The 17500-nt window shown below is 43.0% G+C and overlaps 1 protein-coding gene across 1 annotated transcript in view; it reads right to left on the reverse strand.

Annotated features, from left to right (window-relative positions):
- Window positions 1–17500, reverse strand: part of LOC113815940 (fatty acid synthase) — a 19465-nt gene that overhangs the window by 677 nt on the left and 1288 nt on the right. Inside the window, exons 3-38 of the mRNA XM_070128169.1 lie at window positions 16800–16947; window positions 15122–15274; window positions 14758–14931; window positions 14321–14528; window positions 13398–13629; window positions 13060–13194; window positions 12854–12949; window positions 12226–12666; window positions 11797–12033; window positions 11490–11682; window positions 11114–11343; window positions 10569–10695; window positions 10212–10386; window positions 9969–10067; window positions 9604–9760; window positions 9324–9497; window positions 8984–9197; window positions 8450–8634; window positions 8003–8317; window positions 7573–7845; window positions 7273–7469; window positions 6820–7156; window positions 6535–6708; window positions 6205–6384; window positions 5877–6075; window positions 5499–5679; window positions 5149–5386; window positions 4724–4867; window positions 4171–4339; window positions 3660–3802; window positions 3180–3348; window positions 2807–3010; window positions 2394–2674; window positions 1879–2277; window positions 1618–1767; window positions 1–1351 (exon numbers count right to left, since the gene is read on the reverse strand). The exon at window positions 1–1351 is cut by the window's left edge and continues 677 nt beyond it. Of these exons, the coding sequence (XP_069984270.1) occupies window positions 1220–1351; window positions 1618–1767; window positions 1879–2277; window positions 2394–2674; window positions 2807–3010; window positions 3180–3348; window positions 3660–3802; window positions 4171–4339; window positions 4724–4867; window positions 5149–5386; window positions 5499–5679; window positions 5877–6075; window positions 6205–6384; window positions 6535–6708; window positions 6820–7156; window positions 7273–7469; window positions 7573–7845; window positions 8003–8317; window positions 8450–8634; window positions 8984–9197; window positions 9324–9497; window positions 9604–9760; window positions 9969–10067; window positions 10212–10386; window positions 10569–10695; window positions 11114–11343; window positions 11490–11682; window positions 11797–12033; window positions 12226–12666; window positions 12854–12949; window positions 13060–13194; window positions 13398–13629; window positions 14321–14528; window positions 14758–14931; window positions 15122–15274; window positions 16800–16947 (7263 nt within the window). The 3' untranslated portion in view covers window positions 1–1219. The remainder of the gene's footprint in view (window positions 1352–1617; window positions 1768–1878; window positions 2278–2393; window positions 2675–2806; window positions 3011–3179; window positions 3349–3659; window positions 3803–4170; window positions 4340–4723; window positions 4868–5148; window positions 5387–5498; window positions 5680–5876; window positions 6076–6204; window positions 6385–6534; window positions 6709–6819; window positions 7157–7272; window positions 7470–7572; window positions 7846–8002; window positions 8318–8449; window positions 8635–8983; window positions 9198–9323; window positions 9498–9603; window positions 9761–9968; window positions 10068–10211; window positions 10387–10568; window positions 10696–11113; window positions 11344–11489; window positions 11683–11796; window positions 12034–12225; window positions 12667–12853; window positions 12950–13059; window positions 13195–13397; window positions 13630–14320; window positions 14529–14757; window positions 14932–15121; window positions 15275–16799; window positions 16948–17500) is intronic.

Genomic DNA, 17500 nt, shown 5'->3' on the forward strand with positions numbered 1-17500 from the left:
AAAATAATATCAATAATAATGATGAACTGGAGAGAGGAAGAGGAAGGGGAAGGGGAAGGGGAAGGGGAAGGGGAAGGGGAAGGGGGAGGGGGGGGAGGGGGGAGGGGAAGAGGGAGGAGAGGGGGAGAGCAGAAGGATAGGAGTGAGAGGGGAAAGGGATGGGAAAATGAGGACTATAAAAAAATGGACGAACTATTTTTAACTGAACTATTTTTTATCAAAATATGTACACAATTTATGGTTTTAAAGCAAAGCTATTTGATAACCCTTAAAAGCAATAAGAATATCTTAGTTTATAAAAAAACGATTACACAAAGTGGCCTTAAATCTGATATCCCTGTCAACTAATGGCATACTATAATTAAACTAGACGAGTATTATGACAGCAAATTGTGTAACATACGAAATATCAAAATACATTAATAACTGATTTAGTTCATATGTCAAATAAGCATGATATGCTTTGTCTTGTCATGGGTAGATTCTATAACTAACTTAACGTACATTAAATATACATTCATAGAAATAAAAATATTCTCTAGTATAATCTACTAACCCACATTCATAAATGGAAAGTAGTCCTTCAGTGCAAAAGTATAAAGTTCAACTATAAGAATAAGCCAGAGACTGGATCATTTATAGACTTTTAAGTATAAAAAAGCACTTTGCATTTGCAAAAAGCTGGAACACTCGATGATACAAACATTTATGCGTCAATGTTATAGAGAACGAGTGCTGAGGTAAATTACATTAATTGAAAACTAGCCAAGAGCAAATGATTGAAATTGGACTTACATATGCATAGTTTTATGCACTAGTCTATATGTGCACGCATGTAAATTACAGAGTTCATGAACACAACGTGCTGACTTTCCATATGAAACTACATTTAAAAGAATAAATATTTTACAAAAATAGTGTAACAAAATACGTGCCATGTTGTCTCATGTACTTCACAATAATAAAAAGAAAAGAAAAAACTTTGCCGGACATTCTACCGACGACGAAAAGTGATACTAAAAATAATATCACAGATTTTTGTGTGCAATATTGTGCAACTGCAAAATAAAAACACTAATTCATCATGGGGTTCCACTAGGTTCTCCGTATTCGCCAGCACACGCGACAGAAAACAGTGAATCCCGTGAAAAATAACGACTATTCTTCATAGCCACTGGTTAGCTCCGTCCAAATGTTTTAATTAAAATTACTTCTTAGGCTACTGCTTGGTGCGCTGGCTCCCCTGGAGGAACGAGTGAATGAGAGAGGAGACCTGGCGTCCGTTGGTGCCTGTGAGGAAGCTCTCGTGAGTGCCAGACACCTCTTCGATCTTCAGTGGCCCTGTCATCACCTGTGGACGAAATTAGATTTTTTAACGGAATAATACAATATAGTTTTGGATCTGGAAACACCTAAGCAATAAAGTCCATTAAAAGATTTAATTATCATTCTACATTTGTGATATCGTAATTCTATATTTTTAAACCAAGATTAACTTCCCAAATTAAGCAAAGCATGAAGTCATGAAGGGAAGTAATATAAGCAAACCAATAAATACCCCCATAAAATTCAGAATTATAAGCATTCAAAATGAGAGAAAAAAAAACAAAGACGAACCTTCGAGAGCCCGTAGTCATGTCCGAGCTGCGCGGCGTTGGGGTTGTCCTTCGCCCGGATGAGGAGCGCGGGCGGCCGGAGTCCTCCCGCCGCCGAGTGCCTCTCGCCCGCCACCAGCCGCTTGTACAGCAACTCAGCAGCTTGCACAGCCTGTGGGGATTCGCGGAAGAATGTCTGTTAATTCTTAAATACTGCTACTTGATCATGTTTCTTTATTCGAAGGTCATATTTGCCATTGGTATGGATGGCAGTCCTCATTACCTTGTTGTGGTCATCGGGGTCAGTGCTGTTGCCCAGGCGGGCGCGGCTGTCGGTGACTAGCTCGGCTACATGGTTGACCCGCTCCTCCCACGACCTGAGCCCTAGCAGCGCCTTCTTCAGAATAGACGACTCGGCTGAGATGAACTGCATGGCAAACACGAGGAGCATCTCCACCTGCTCCTGCGGACTGAACTCCTCCTTGGCCGAGCCCGAGACGATGCGCGACTTGTAGGTGTCGATGATGCCCGAGACGTAGGACTGCGAGCCGTCGAGGAGGACGATCGACGTCGGCGCTCGCCCTGCGGCCTCCAGCTGCCGCACCATCTCTAGAGCCACGCCCGTGCCGAAGGAGTAGCCCCCTATGGCGAAGTCGCCGGAGGGATGTCTCTCCTGCAGCTCCTGTGGCGAGTGCGATGTTTTATTACCAAGATGTATGAACTCAATAGTGTATAATTTTACTTAAGAGCTTCAGAAATTATCCTATGAAAGGGAAAACCAGATCATTCCCAACCTACCTTAACCAGCGCTGCAGCCATCTCGGAGATGGAAGTGTGGGGCAGATCGGACGGGTACTGCAGACCGTAGACGGGGCGGTCCAGATCCTGGGCCACCTCGACGAGCGGGAGGGCGCTGCCCTGGATGGGCGCCGCCAGGAAGAGCGGCGGCTGAGTGCCCGTCTCCTTAAGGACAGTCACACGGGCGTCGGGAATGAGCGGGAGAGAAAGCCACGGCTGTGGGGCCACCTGAGGCTGCTCTGACGAAGGGGTCTTCGACGAATCACTCGTGTTCTGCGACCCTGCTCCGAGTAAAAAGAATTTAAATTACATAATGCCATCTGATTTTAAAATCTCAAGCAGTTCGTTTGATTGACTTAACAACCCCAGATCTCATTTATCTCCTCCCGCCTCCAAACCAAAAAGCCCCTCACCTTCGGAGGCGTTCTGAGTCTTGGCTCCGCCCTGGGCATCCATATCCTGCAGGATGCGCAGAGTCAGCTCTCGGACCTGCGCAGCGGAGAGGACGATGTCTGCCTCCCGCTCGAGAGTCTGCTTGACCTCCACGCTCATGAGGGAATCGAGGCCCAGGTCAGCGAGGGTCACGTCCATCGGAGCCTTTGAGACGTCCTTCACTCCTGTGAGGGTTAAGGAAGAGCAGCCAGAAGGTTAGAGGAGGTGCTAGTCGTTTTGAATGCCCTATTAATATTGTTAAACTTATGCCGTATATATGTAAAATAATCCCTTGCCTTTCTACATAACCCAGAGCCATTACCCGAATAACAAAAAATCAATAAACCAAAGTACCTAGGATGTTGGCCACAGACTTAACGAGCGAGGCGCCCTTCTGACCGCCGTCCGCCCCCGATTTCTTAGTGGCCAGACACACAGAAGCGACCACAGACGATGACCCGAGCAGCAGAACATCGAGGCACTCCAGCACAGACCTCACAGACTGGGGCTTCGTTCCGGCGACCTAATGGTAAAAGGAAGTAGGTTAGTTTCTCTCTCTCTCTATGTCTCTCTGTTTTTCGATCTATCTCTCTTTCACTCTCTTTCTGTCTCTGTCTCTCTCTCTCTCATTTTTAAAGATGGGGATGTTATTGTTTGTTGCTGTATTTACGATGCCTGTGCTGAAATTATACTACTTTTCCGTTAAACCAAAGACAATTACCCAAAGCACTTATCTATTACAGCATACATTCATCACTATTAATCATCATCCCAACAACTATCCATCGCAATTACTCCGTAGCAATCGTAACTCCAAAAAGACACCGTCCTTACCTCCACGTCGCCTAGGGTATCAGCCAGGACGCCCACATCGCCCACTCCGCCCCACTGGATGGCCACGCCCGGGAGCCCAGCCCTCACGCGGGACTCCACCACGCGCTCGCACACGGAATTGGCCCACCCATAGTTGGTCTGGCCTGTGGGCGGGGAAGTGGGGGTTATGGATGATTATAACAGTAATCTTGTAATGGAATAACCACTTAATAATAATGGTGGTATTACTGCTTACAGGAATAACAATAATGGTAGTGATAGCAATAATTATATCATTAATGCTAATGCTAATGATAATAATAATAATAAAAATAGTAACATCAATAATTATTCCTGACATTATAAATACCATTCTTTAATCAAAGTACAAGGCATTTCCTATTACCAAAATTACGATAATCCGGAAACAAACATAATCAACCTTTAGCAACAAAACCTTAATAAAGAAATACAATAATATAAAAAACACACCAAAACAAAAGAATGGACAAGGCAAGAGTTAGCCACCTACCCGCATTGCCCTTCCCGCAGGCGACGCTGGAGAAGGCGACCCACAGGTGCAAGTCGGGGCACAGCTTCCGGGAGGCTTCGTCGATAGCCACGGCCCCATCGCCCTTCACGTGGTTCACAGTGCGGAAGGTCGTCGAGTCCTGGTTGTCTAGTAGGGCGTCCTTCAGGATCTAATAATGGAAGGGGTGGTATCCTATTATACTGCCATGATTACACATAGGTCTTGTTTACTGTTATCATCATAATTATCATCACTATCACTATTATTATCATTATCCTCCTCAGCAGTAATATTATCATCTTTTTAGGTTCAGTTTTTCGTTTTGTCTCCATTTCCTCACTTTTGTATTATTTGTGAAAAATGTCAAATTTTTATACGATACAACATTCTTTAGCGTTAACATGTGCTGATAAACTTCTACTCCAACGATTTCACCCAAAGATTAGATTGATATGCCAATCGCACCTCCCTTTTTTATCACTTGTGCACATAATCCACCAGAAACATTTTTTTTTATTAACATGAATAAACCCTATAACTCTACACTCCTTACCATTGCCAGGTGGAAGATACCCCCGACCGGTCCTTCTGTAGCAGCTTCCTTCAGTAGTTTAGCAGCGCCCTCAGGAGTAGACGCATCCTGGGTTAGCACACGGACATTCACGCCCGCATTGCGCCAGCGATGGACACACAAGGACTGCAAAAGAAGAGGCAAACAAATTAGCATAAACGCAAGGCAGGTCATTCATGTCGTTTTTTTCCTTTTCACGTCGGTTATGTGTTTGTGCTGCTCTTCCTGCCTGAATTTTAGACTGACAATCCTCATACGTAAATCTAAAAGTATATAAGCTTTCAGAAAAAAACACCCTAAAGAAGTATTAAAATAAACTCGGTTACCCAAAAGAATAAACATACAAACATAAACAAATATACAGCACATTGTAATAAAAATAAATAGACATAAATAACAGGCTTCACCTGGTAGCCAGTAGTGATCCCCCTTCGTGAGGTGAGGACCAGTTTCTTTGCCCCACGAGTAATGAGCCAGCCGGCCAGCTCCAACCCAAGTCCGCCCATTCCGCCCGTGATCACATAGACCATGTTGCTGTGTGCTGTCATGCGAGGTACTGCAGGCACCAGAGAGTAGTCTGCTTTGGGTTCTTCAGGTTTTATCTCGAGGACTACCTTTCCGATGTGCTTTCCTGTGGCCATGTACCTGCAAGGATGGGTGTGTAAGATTCGCAAAGGAGTAACTTCTCATACCTTCACCCCTGATTTATATTTCTTTCAGTTGTTCAAATATATTTTGTTGCTCAGGAGCTGCCTACCTGAAAGCATCTTCGGCACTGTCCCTAGTAAAGAGAGTGTGAGGAAGGGGTGTCACGACGCCCGACTCAAGGCCATCGATCACCAGTTTGTTCAGGCGAGCTCGCTCTTCGGTGGAGCCATCAAAGAGCGAGTCCAGCAGGATGCCGTGGAAGGTGACATTCTTCAAGAAGATGGCCATGCCTGAAGGAACCAATGATAAGTAAAAATTAGTTTTCAGATACTGCAAATTTACTTCCTGAACTTTCCTATTTTCATCTATGTCTAAATTACACGTTTTCAAAAATTATCTGAGTTTAATCCAACGTTCTTCTAAGAGAATACACCGATGCAATATTAGCTATGTCATTATTCAAAAAAGTACATAAAAGGGAACTTGCCCAGAGCAGTGTTGTTTGACAGATCAGCCTTTCCAATCTCGAGGAATCTGCCATGTTCTTTGAGGCATCTCACGGAGGCCTGTAGCAAGTCACCAGCCAGGGAGTTGAGGACAACATCCACTCCTTGTCCGTTAGTTCTCTCTAGGACATCAAATTCAAAGCTTCCATCACGGGAGTTTGCAAAGTTCTCATCCTTCAGCTGTGAAGATATTAACCAATTAAGTAAACGTTTGCTTTCTCTACCACTCATTTAAAATAAATGCCAATCCTCTCACTGTTTCATTTCTGCAATATAGCACTCTTACCTTTCATAATTAATCTTATTTACCTGTGGGAATCTTTTCTGCAGGACAGCCCTTTTCTGGGCACTACTGACAGTAGTGTAAACAGTGCAAGAGCGTGCCAGGGCAATGCTGATGGCAGCCTGACCCACTCCACCAGAACCTGCGTGAATGAGCACAGTCTCACCTTCCCGAAGTCCTCCACGTACCACAAGAGCATAGTAAGCCTGGAATGTAAAGTATCTTGTTATTGGTAATGAGCAAACGTATCTCATAGCTTTACATGTCAGTATTCCTATTAAACCCCGAGCCACAGCCTTTGCAAATGTGTAAAACAGTATGTAATCAAGACATTGCAGAGTCATGAAGGTCCTTACCGTAGCATACACAACAGGCACAGTAGCAGCCTCCTGAAGGGACCAGCTTTGGGGAACAGTCCAGGTCAAGAGAGGATCAGCTTTTACAGTTGTAGCCAGACCACCAGCAGCTACTAGACCCATGACTCGTCGTTCTCTTTCCATGCCAGCAAACTCCAAGCCAAGAATACACTCCTGAAAGGAAAGTAAATGTTACATACAATACTTTTAAGGTATATAGATCAAAACAAAATTCGTAAGAGACATGTCTAAATCATGTTAACATTTTAAAACACAATCTTATACCTTCATTGCCAGATCTCCTGGAAGCGCATCTGGAGGCAGCTTTCCGGTCGCCAACATGACATCCCTGAAGTTGAGAGGTGCATAGAGCACATCGCACACGACCATGTTCTCATTAGGACTGAGCTCTGGTGACGCCATCTGGAACCACGTGAGGGAAGCCAAGTCACCTCGAGTAGCGACATTAAGAAGAGCGTGTTCAGAGGGTTGGTGCTCGAGCTTCATCAGCGGAATGTGTCGGTACGTTCCCCATGCTTGGCCTTCAAGGACATTCAGAGCTAGATCGCGGGCGAGGACGTCTGTATCGACTTCAGCTTTGCCATCAGGAGCAAAAATACACCTGCAAAATAGAGAAAAAGAATAAATGCAGCAGGGCAAATTGGTCATAAATCAATTGTATTCAAAACAAATTATGCTTGCTGAAAACATATATAACTACATGTTTTTTTATTGTACCTGATTCTTTCCCCTTCTGGTTCACGTCTCAGACAATTTACGAGACCAAGAATTCCAGATGTTGGCTCGTGTGATGACAGGAGCCACAGATTCTCTTTAATGCTGACGGCTAGCTTCTCCTTCAGAGCCATTACCCATGAGAATTCCTTGTCGTTGACAGAGATTGCCAGTGTGCTGTGTGGCACCGGGGAAAGTGGCTGAAATATGAATGGCAATTTTAAGTTCCAAAATACATAAATGGTATGAAAACCGCCAAAAAATTCTGTGCAAATTAACAACAACAATAATACAATTCCATACCTTCCTCAGAAGCACAACTCCACTTCTTGCGATGGTTGCAATGCTCAAATAACCTTGTTCTTTCAGCATCTGAGCAACATCTGCATTTGTCATAAGGAATGTTCCTTCTTTCAGCGTGTCAAGAATCTTTGCTTCTACATCTTGGTGGAGGATGAAGAGGTGGGGAGGCTTTGACATGACACTGACTAAGTCTTCCTTCACTGTTGCTCCTGCAGACACCAGGCGGTCAAGTTCCTCTTTCTCCAGGCTGGGGTTGGTCAAGGTGTACTCAACCTTTGATAAGAAACAAAATCATTACTATCTGTGAGTGCAATATAGTAAGATCAATTTACTTAAATGTGTAAATATGAACATAGATACCAATGCATATTTATAAAGTAATAATTACAAGAAATAACTGCTTATTGTCGTCTTCTCCCAAGTAACATACCTTTAGCTGAGCGTGGGTGTCCACAGCAGACATGACACCTAACCCAATGGTTGGCGAGGTGCTTCCATTCTCAACAACTTTCAGTGTTCTTGTTCCCAAGTTCTCGATTACTAGGTCAACAAGCAATCCCAAGCTGGCCTCTTCTGTTACTTTGGCAGAGACTGGATGGTCAACAGGCAATTGGAGGGGCACGAACTGGTAGCTCTGCAGGACAGGGCGGTCCTGAGTGGGCCTCCGTGGTGCCAAGGTGGCTTTCAGGCCCTGGATGATAACACCCTGACACACTGTGGCTCCTACGTGTGGGTTATGGTGGATCTGAAATAGAAGCAGCAATATTATTTTTTCAGTAACATTTCAATACAATGAAATGCGAATATAATACTCACCAGTGAAACAATTATAGGAATGCCATAGAAGAATATAAAGAATAAAATACAAAATACTTACAGGAACTTTCGTGACATCCTCCTCCACAGTGACATTGCTGTGAAGGACAGCTGGGTCAACAGTAACCTTGCGAATTCTCGTAGGAAGCATGAGCCCACGCTGTTTGGCTCCAACGAGTGAGAACTGAAGCATAGTGTCAATGAAGGACACCCAGTTATCACGCCACTGCAGGGATCCAGATGTACCTGACAAAAAATATATTTTAAGATTAAATAGTTTATAGTATTGATAACTAAATACAAATATTCGTACTTACGGGTAGTGCATATTACTCCAGTACATCTTGGAAAATTAATCTACGCGCGTATATCCAATTTCATTTAATAATACTGAATAAATAAATAAATTGATCAATTATGTGAATATATATACATCTATATATATATATATATTTAGCATTAGTCATTATAAAATTTAAGTTTAAATAACATTACTTGAATTATCATTCATCTCTTCGAATGAAATATATCTCTAAGCATGAAATGTAGATGCGTTGCTAACTGTAAATTGCAAATAAAAACGTATAAAACTCACCCTTAATGTCTGCATGTAAAATGCCCTGGAAGATCCCGCCATATTGGTATCCTCTGAGGCGCAACTCTTTGTACACATCCTGTTGCTGAAGGCGCTTCTCATGGTCGCTTGCTTTGCTCTCCTTTAAGAAATGCAGCAGAGTCTTACCCTCAGCAGAGTCTTCTACTCCCATGTGGATGCGACCTGAAGCAGCTACCGATCCACTTACAACAACCTGAATTGAGGTAAATATATTTAGTCTGATGAGGTCTGGCTGAAGTACAATATAACAAATTAATGTGATCACGGACATCGGTTGGAGTACAATAACACAGCAAATTAAAACATTCAATAAGCGTACCTCAAACTCCCCCTTGGTGGGAAGAATCCTTACAACCAGGGTGGTAGTGCTGGAGGAACTGCCTGAGGAAGAGGACAGGACGGTGGCTTGGTGGAGAATCACATCACTGAAAGTTACAGGTGTTTCTTGCCAGTTCGACCCCTGCAAGCGACACAATGCTTGCCATGCCAATACCTGAAAGATAAATCAATCGTATGAAGTCTCCGAATAAATTATATTCATATGCAGTAAAGAATAGATCAGTTTTAACATCACTGATTTAGAGAAATTTTATACTAACCATATAGCCTGTAGCAGGGAATATGACTCGGCCGTCGATGGTATGACCCTCAAGGTACCGGTGCTCCTCGGAGTCAAGGTCCACCTTCACCTCGTAGTCAGAGCCTGCCGGGGAGGAGCTGAAGCGTGCCACGTCCCACTCTTGGCTGTGGTCCCATCTGTATCATTCAATGTTCGTTTAGTGTTTGATTTTCCTAAAATATGGGCATTTGAACACCTGTGCTTTTATAATCATTTAAGCACATAAAACGAAGAAAATCTTTACAATTTCAGAAATGGTTATACAAAAACAACGCAAACCATCCATTTGCTACCTTCCATTAGTTCTTCTATAACTTCACAACGACACCAAGGTTTGTTTTTTACCTGACAAGACTGGCGATGGAAGGTGTGGAGACCGGAACAGGCGAGGGGAGAGGGGGATAAATGGATCCCACGTCAACAAACACGCCATTTGCGTATATCCTGAAGAAGAAAGAAGTGTGAAGATTTCTTATACATCTAGGCCTTGCAATTCCGTACTTCTATCTTAAGACTTCAGAGAGGAAGGATATCAATTAATGCAAACACTTTACTTTTAGTTTTTTCTCGGGAAACATATCTACTTACTTGCCAAGGGATTCAAGGAAATGGAGCATCGTACACTTGGCGTCCTTCCTGATGAGTGGAATGGGTACTGCCTTCGGGAGAGATCGCCTCAGGATGGCTTGCAACAAACCGTGGGGGGACACCTCCACTACCACTGCCTCCTGTGGAATCTTCTCAAGGGCTTCGGCAAACAAAACTAAAATAGGACGGAAAAGAAACGTGCTTGTATCTAGTAGAAAAGGTCAGTTTGTAAAGGGAAAAAAGATCCCCCAATAAAAAAATTTCCGTTATAAAAAAAAAATAATAAAAAAAAATAAAAAAATAAATAAATAAATAAAAATAAAAATGTACATTACCCTTAACCTCTCCAAAACCTACCTGGAGAGAGGAGATTGTTAACCAGGTACTGAGCGGATGCCTTGCTGGCCTCCGGACTGGCACTCTCGGACTCGGGGACGGAAGTGCTCACCCATCGAGAGCTTCGTGGGAGTGCCCGGGGAATCACCTGCGAATAAATAACAAAGAATAAATGGGTAGAAAGGGTACATCGCTTGTTTAAAAGTATGTAAAAGTTGGTTAATAATGCATGCTCTCAACATGTCATGTTATTTTAATAGATGACTAATTATGATGACTAATTGCATTATGATTTTTATCATTATTACTATCATCTTCATCACCATCATTACTATCAGCATTATCATGATTACCATATTATAATTATTAACATTATTACCTCTATCACTGTCATGATAATCAAAATTGTTATTGTTTTAATGATTATCATTATTATTATCATTATTACTATTATTGATTATGATTATGATTATGATTATTATGATTATCAACATCATCATTATTATTACTATTATTTGTATTATTATTATCATGATCATTATTCCTTTTCGTGTCTTCCTCCTCACCTTGGCAAGTTCTTCCAGCAGCCGTGGAGCAGCGGCTTTCAGAGTAGGGTGATGGAAGGCCACGTTCTCTGACCTGACGCCTCGACAGAAGATTCCTTCAGCTGTGATTTTCTCCATCACCCTCTCGGTGGCCTCCTTCGGCCCCGATATGGTGACGGAGTCGTGAGCATTGTGGCAAGCGACGACGACGCCATCTTCGACCCAACGTTCTGCCTCTTCTGCGCTCAGGCCTGTTAAGAAAAAAGTTTCCTAAGTCGATATCAAAATCATTGAATTAAGTTATTAGTTTCCCTTTTGTCGATTCTGAACGGAAAATGAACGGCAAAGTACCTCAAGATACTGTAGAATTTAAGTAAACATCAAACTGATAACTTACCAACAGCAGCCATGGCCCCGACAGGTAGTACAGCCTCTTGCACAGCTCTCCCTCGCCAGTATGCTGCCAGAACGGTTTGTTCGGCTGTTAAAGTCCCGTCAGCGTATGCGCAGCCGAGCTCTCCTACGCTATGGCCTACCAAGCCTGCGTATTCATTTATGCCAAGATGTTTGAGAAGGTCTACCAAACCCACCTGAAGCAACAAGAAATATGTTTAAAAAATGATATTTTTAGTTTTCAAATGCTATGAAGCAAACAGCATATGCAAAATAACAATTTGCAAAGCCCCTTGTTCCAATATTCTAACCTGCATTGCTGCAATCGTGGAGAAGCTAGCAGCTGTTGTAGCCATGACGTTCGGGTCTTCGCTTGTGAGGATCTCAGTCAGGTTGAGTCCCAAGGGCATGAGCGCAGCGTGGCACCTCCTGATGGTGGAGGCGAACACGGGGAAGCGGAAGAAGGCTCGACCGCAGCTCGTCCACTGAGAACCCATGCCAGAGAACACAAGCCACAAAGGCCGTGACGCAGCGGGGACGCTAGATACCTAGATGAGGAATCGGGTTTTACTCTCTAATAAGCTGGCTATTTATGGTAATGAAACAACTTATGTCGATGGACACTCGGTGAATATTGCATGCGGAGACACAGTAGTCAATAGTAAATGGATAGAAAATAATTAAACATTCGTCCATTACACTGACAAGCCAATGATATTCATACTCGTAATAATACTTACCCCAAGTATTTCTCTCTCCGCATCCACAATGGCATATCCCCGAGCTGGCAGACTGTTCGTGGGCATGTCAGAGAGCTTATCAAGCAGGCCACAGAGAGCCGGAGTGGCCCGTTCCTTCACTCCTTCCAGCAAGGTCCTCACAGCATCCTCCGTGCGTCCTGCTGTCACCACAAGCCTCGGGATCCCAGTGGGTACCTTGTCCTCAGAGGCATTGTTCTCGTCTTCGCCGCTGGTAGCAAAGTGGCAGTCCGAGGATATGATTTCTTTGGTTGTTGGGCATATTCTCTGTGTTGTGGGTATCAGGACGGGCCTTGACGGTCCGCTAGATGACTGTACTGGAGTGTTCGGGGAGCGCAGAAGCACATGCACATTAGCACCTCCAAACCCGAAACTGTTGACGGCAGCATAACCACCTGGCCAGGGAGTGTTCTCGCTCACCACCTACGATGGGAAGGTGAATTGCATAACAAAAGTGATTCATTCTGTCATATATATGTTATATATACTATATATGTAATTATACATACATACATACATACATACACACAAACACACACACTTACATATATATAAAGATGTACAATAGTAACATCGAAGTTACAAAATAACAGCTAAGACTTGTAGTTACCTTTATTCTCCCGTCTGACAACGCCGGAATCTCAGTATTTGGACTGGTAAAGTGCAGGTTGCCAGCGATTTCTCGCCGCTGCATGGCCAGGAGGACCTGTTGACGATTTACATTTGTATAAAAAAAATTGGCAATGAAATCAGAACACAAAATGCTAAAAAAAATGTCATCAGCGTATATAAACGGAAGGCGATTGTGACCTTCACCTTAACAATAGAACAGAGGCCGGAGGCGGGCTCTGCGTGGCCCATGTTAGACTTGACAGATCCCATGAGCAGAGGAGAGGAGCGGCCATTGCAGAACACGTCGGAGAGAGCGTTCACTTCCTGCGGGTCACCAGCCTGAATGGAAATACAACATTTATGAAAAAAAAAGCAAAAAAGAAAGAAAACACACACATATATACTGATTTTGACGGTACCTCATGATATACAGGAAGAAGTAAATGCGTTTTATTTAAATAGACATAGTTTCTCTGTACATGTGTACCAAATACCCCTCCAACAACACTCCAAAGAGCTCCCAAAACCAAAGGCAGCCCCACCTTGGTGCCGGTTCCGTGCGCCTCCACGTAGGACACATCCGAAGGAGACACGCCAGCCAGACTGTACACCTCCTGCAGCAGGTTCTTCTGAACAGCACCTGAAGGGAAGGTCACGCCCTCACCCTTGTGCCCGTCGGTGTTAGCGCGGGCGTGAGTGACATGGGCGTAAACTCGACGAGAATCTGCTGCGCGCTGCAGGAAGATCACCACAGCTGCCTCGCTCCGCACGTACCTGTAGGAAGTCTCTCGTTAGTGAAGTGTGAACGTTAATGAATGATATGTGTGTGTGCGTGCGTGTGTGTGTGTACGTATGCGTGTATGTATGTGTGTGTGTGTTAGTGTTAGTGTTAGTGTTAGTGTTAGTGTTAGTGTTAGTGTGTGTGTGTGTGTGTGTGTGTGTGTGTGTGTGTGTGTGTGTGAGAGAGAGAGAGAGAGAGAGAGAGAGAGAGAGAGAGAGAGAGAGAGAGAGAGAGAGAGAGAGAGAGAGAGAGAGAGAGAGAGAGAGAGAGAGAAAGGGGGGAGACTTGGTGTAAGTAGTGTATGTAAATGCTGGTATGTAAAAGTATACGTTTACAGATTTTTGTTTATAAAAAAAGAACAAAAAAAACTAGTCGTCACTGTCGCAAGAAGTACACTTTTTTTTTACTGGTGTCACTTTCTCTTTAAAGTATCACTACATTTTTTTTGTGTAGTAATTCGCCCGGTTATGGAGACTTTTACCGAACATAAAAAATATACATAATGTCCCGAATCGGCGCGCGTCACTGCGAGCATGTATGTGCGCATGTACGTATAATTCCTCAAAGGTAGCCATAGCAGAGAATAAAAACGGAGGAAAAAATATACGACGACAACCCAAACCATTTTCTCTTTCAGAAACAAAGAAAGAACTAGCAAAGAAAAAAAATCAAAGAAAAACTCACCCATTGCCAGAGCAGTCGAATGACTTGCACTTGCCGTCGGCTGCAAGCATGTTGAGCGAGTTGAACTGCATCGAGTTCTGGGGTTTGAGGGTGAGGTTGGTTCCTCCGACGACGGCGGCTTCGATCTCGCCCTCCATGATGGCCGTCCACGCCACCTGAAGCGCCACCATCGAGGACGAGCACGCTGTGTCGATGGCGTAGCTTGGTCCTTTTGAGGTGAACAAACAGTTGCATAGATCAAAATTAGAAAAATAGCGAGATAGATAGATAAATAAACGCACAATTAATAGATTGATAGAGGAATAAATAAATAAACAATTCTTTACCTCCCATCAAGTCTTATCAACCCAAACACGAAGGAAAAGAAAAACACACAATCGCTTCTCCTCAACCTACCCTACAGACCTCGACCCCCTTTAAAAGTTAAAGAAAAGTACCTTTAAAGTCGAAAGTGTACGAGATGCGGTTGGGGAACATCGCGCGACAGCATCCCGTGAGCGCGTACCCCGTCACCTGCGCCGGGTCTGCTGTCCAGGCCTCCTCGCTCTCGCTGCTGCTCACGCCCACGTACACGCCCACCCGACGCCCGCGTAGTTCACTCGGATTCATGCCTAAGCGATGAAGATAATATGATTTTTTTTGTGTTAATGTGTATATCAATACGTATGGTATACTTGCCAGAAATGTTTGATTTCCTGCCACGCATGTAAAAGAATGCAATCTCAAGATATACAACCATGACAATGATAAACTAATAGCCACTAATAAGTTAATTAAAACCTTATTAAACAGCCTCCTCACCGGCATCAAGGATCGCCTCATGCGTGAGTTCGAGCAGGAGACGCAGCTGAGGGTCCATTTTGTGCGCCTGTCGGGGAGACACGCTGAAGAAGGCGCTGTCGAAGTGGGCCAAGTCAGGGATCTTCCCCGAGCGCCGAGGGAGGCCGTGGATGCCTGCGTTGACGGGAAGAAACAAGTTTTTAAGCATTTTTTAATTTTTAATTTTATACATGTTTTAAATTCCCCCTCTTTTTTTGTTAGGAACTGGTTAAGAAAAGAGAAAATGAAACTTTAAAAAGAAGACGAGCGAAAAAACAGAGCATGATATTCTTGTTTAGGGACGTCTTGTATGTTTGGGTGTTATTCAAGTGCTATAGTGTTATAAATATTTAATAAACTGAAGAGGAGAGCAAGACAAAAAAAAGAAACGGAAAATAAAGCATATAAAAAGATACATGAGAGTAAAATCGACAAAAAAAAAAATTATTTATTATTATTATTTTTTTTTTGAGAACAAAAAACCGAGTATAACAAAAGGAATTCAAAATGATGTGAAACGAATCAACACTAAAGAGCTAGGTGACGAAATAAGGAAAAACACCATATGAATACAATAAAAAGCGACGAAGAGAAAGAAAAAATCAAGTAATTCTCTTCCGAAAAAAACCTTTGGATATCAGCATCTAAAAAAATGTCATGGTGTGTTTTTTTGCTTTTTTTTGAAAGAGAAATCTAATGATGACGAAGCTAATATGCCAGAAATACACACACACGGGAGACTTTAGATATCTGCTTTATATTCAAAAGATATAAAAAATAAATAAATATGATATACAGGAGTCTTCAGAAATATCGCGGCCTTTTCTGAATATCAAAATGATTTGCGAGGAAACATGTGATAAATAAATAATAAGTAGAGTAAAACATTAAGAAACGACAAATATAAACAGTGGTCGAGGAAATGAAAACCTAACTAGAAAAAAAATCCCATAAAAAGGTCATACAAAAAAGGGAAAAAAAGTTAATAACCCCAAACTTTCACGATCACCGGCGACCGTGCGACAACCTCTGAGCTGAAGATTATGACAAGAAATCAGTCACGTTTCCCGCTGAAGTTTATTCGCGCGAGTGCAACTTTCCTTACCAAAACTGTGATCATGATAAATCAAGTAATGATAATAACTGATATATTATTGTCACTGATAATTTCAAAAATATTCAATTATAAAAGTAATTCCTTTAGTTATGATCCTTATAACAAGTCAGACAAGACAGCTATCATTTCTTGTATATCAAAATATATTAGTAATAAATAAAATCAAAATAATTAACTGGATACTTATAACTAATCAAAAGGTCAAACTTAATTTCTTGCCGGATGTCTTTTGTCGCTCACACTTAGCCATGTTTTATTACATGAACATGCCCACATTAGTGGTATTTAAACAGAGATTGCGGGAAAGAAATTATTAAATAATGATAAAGAAATAAAAGAATGAAACGTACCTCTATAAGTTTCCCTTTTTTTAATATAAACACACCCTTACCTTCTCCCCACCCCACCCTCATAAAAAATATAATGAACTAAATCACATCACCAACCATTAAAGAAAGCGCACCCGTTTCCTAAAAAGAAAAACCGTTTGATTCCTCATAGAAAACGCGTCCGCTTCCTCAAAGAAAACGCAGGCCTCCTTACCGGGTGTCCAGCGCCGGTCATCCTCCGTGACCATGTCGACGCCGCTGTACAAGTTGCGCGCGAACTCCTCCACGCTCGAGCTCTCTGGGAATTTGCCGGACATCCCGCTCACTACAACGCTCTCCTGGCATCGTGCGCCGTCGGCTACCTGCGGGTGAAGAGGGAGAAGAGGGTGGAGATGGTGCGGAGATGGAATGTACGACGGGGAAAGAGGGAGAGAAGAATTATTGCTGTGTATGTAGGTATGGGGGGAATGGGATGCTAAAGTGTTGAGGAAGGAACCTCAGATTAAATTAGAATTTTTATAGCTGTTCGTTGAAATATGATTTTTTTTCTGTTGGCTTAGTCACCGATAAGAGAATGTTGAAAACATTTAATTTCCGGCTACTGATAGCAAATGGCATTTCGCTCTCTCTGTTTTCTCCCTTCTTATACCTCTCTCCTCCCCCCCCCCCCCCATCTCTCTCTCTCTCTTTCCCTTTTTCTCCCTTATCCACTCTCGTTCCTTCTTTCCCGCCCTATATCTCTCTCGTTTCCCTCTTTCTTTCTTATCCACTCTCGTTTCCTCTCCCCCCCTCCCTACCTCTCTTTCTTTATCTCTCTCTCTCTCTCTCTCTCTCTCTCTCTCTCTCTCTCTCTCTCTCTCTCTCTCCCTCTTTTTCATTCAATCACTCACTCACTTACTACCCTCCCTCTCACTC

The sequence above is a fragment of the Penaeus vannamei genome, chromosome 12 (genome assembly GCF_042767895.1).
Source record: "Penaeus vannamei isolate JL-2024 chromosome 12, ASM4276789v1, whole genome shotgun sequence".
Lineage (NCBI taxonomy): Eukaryota > Metazoa > Arthropoda > Malacostraca > Decapoda > Penaeidae > Penaeus > Penaeus vannamei.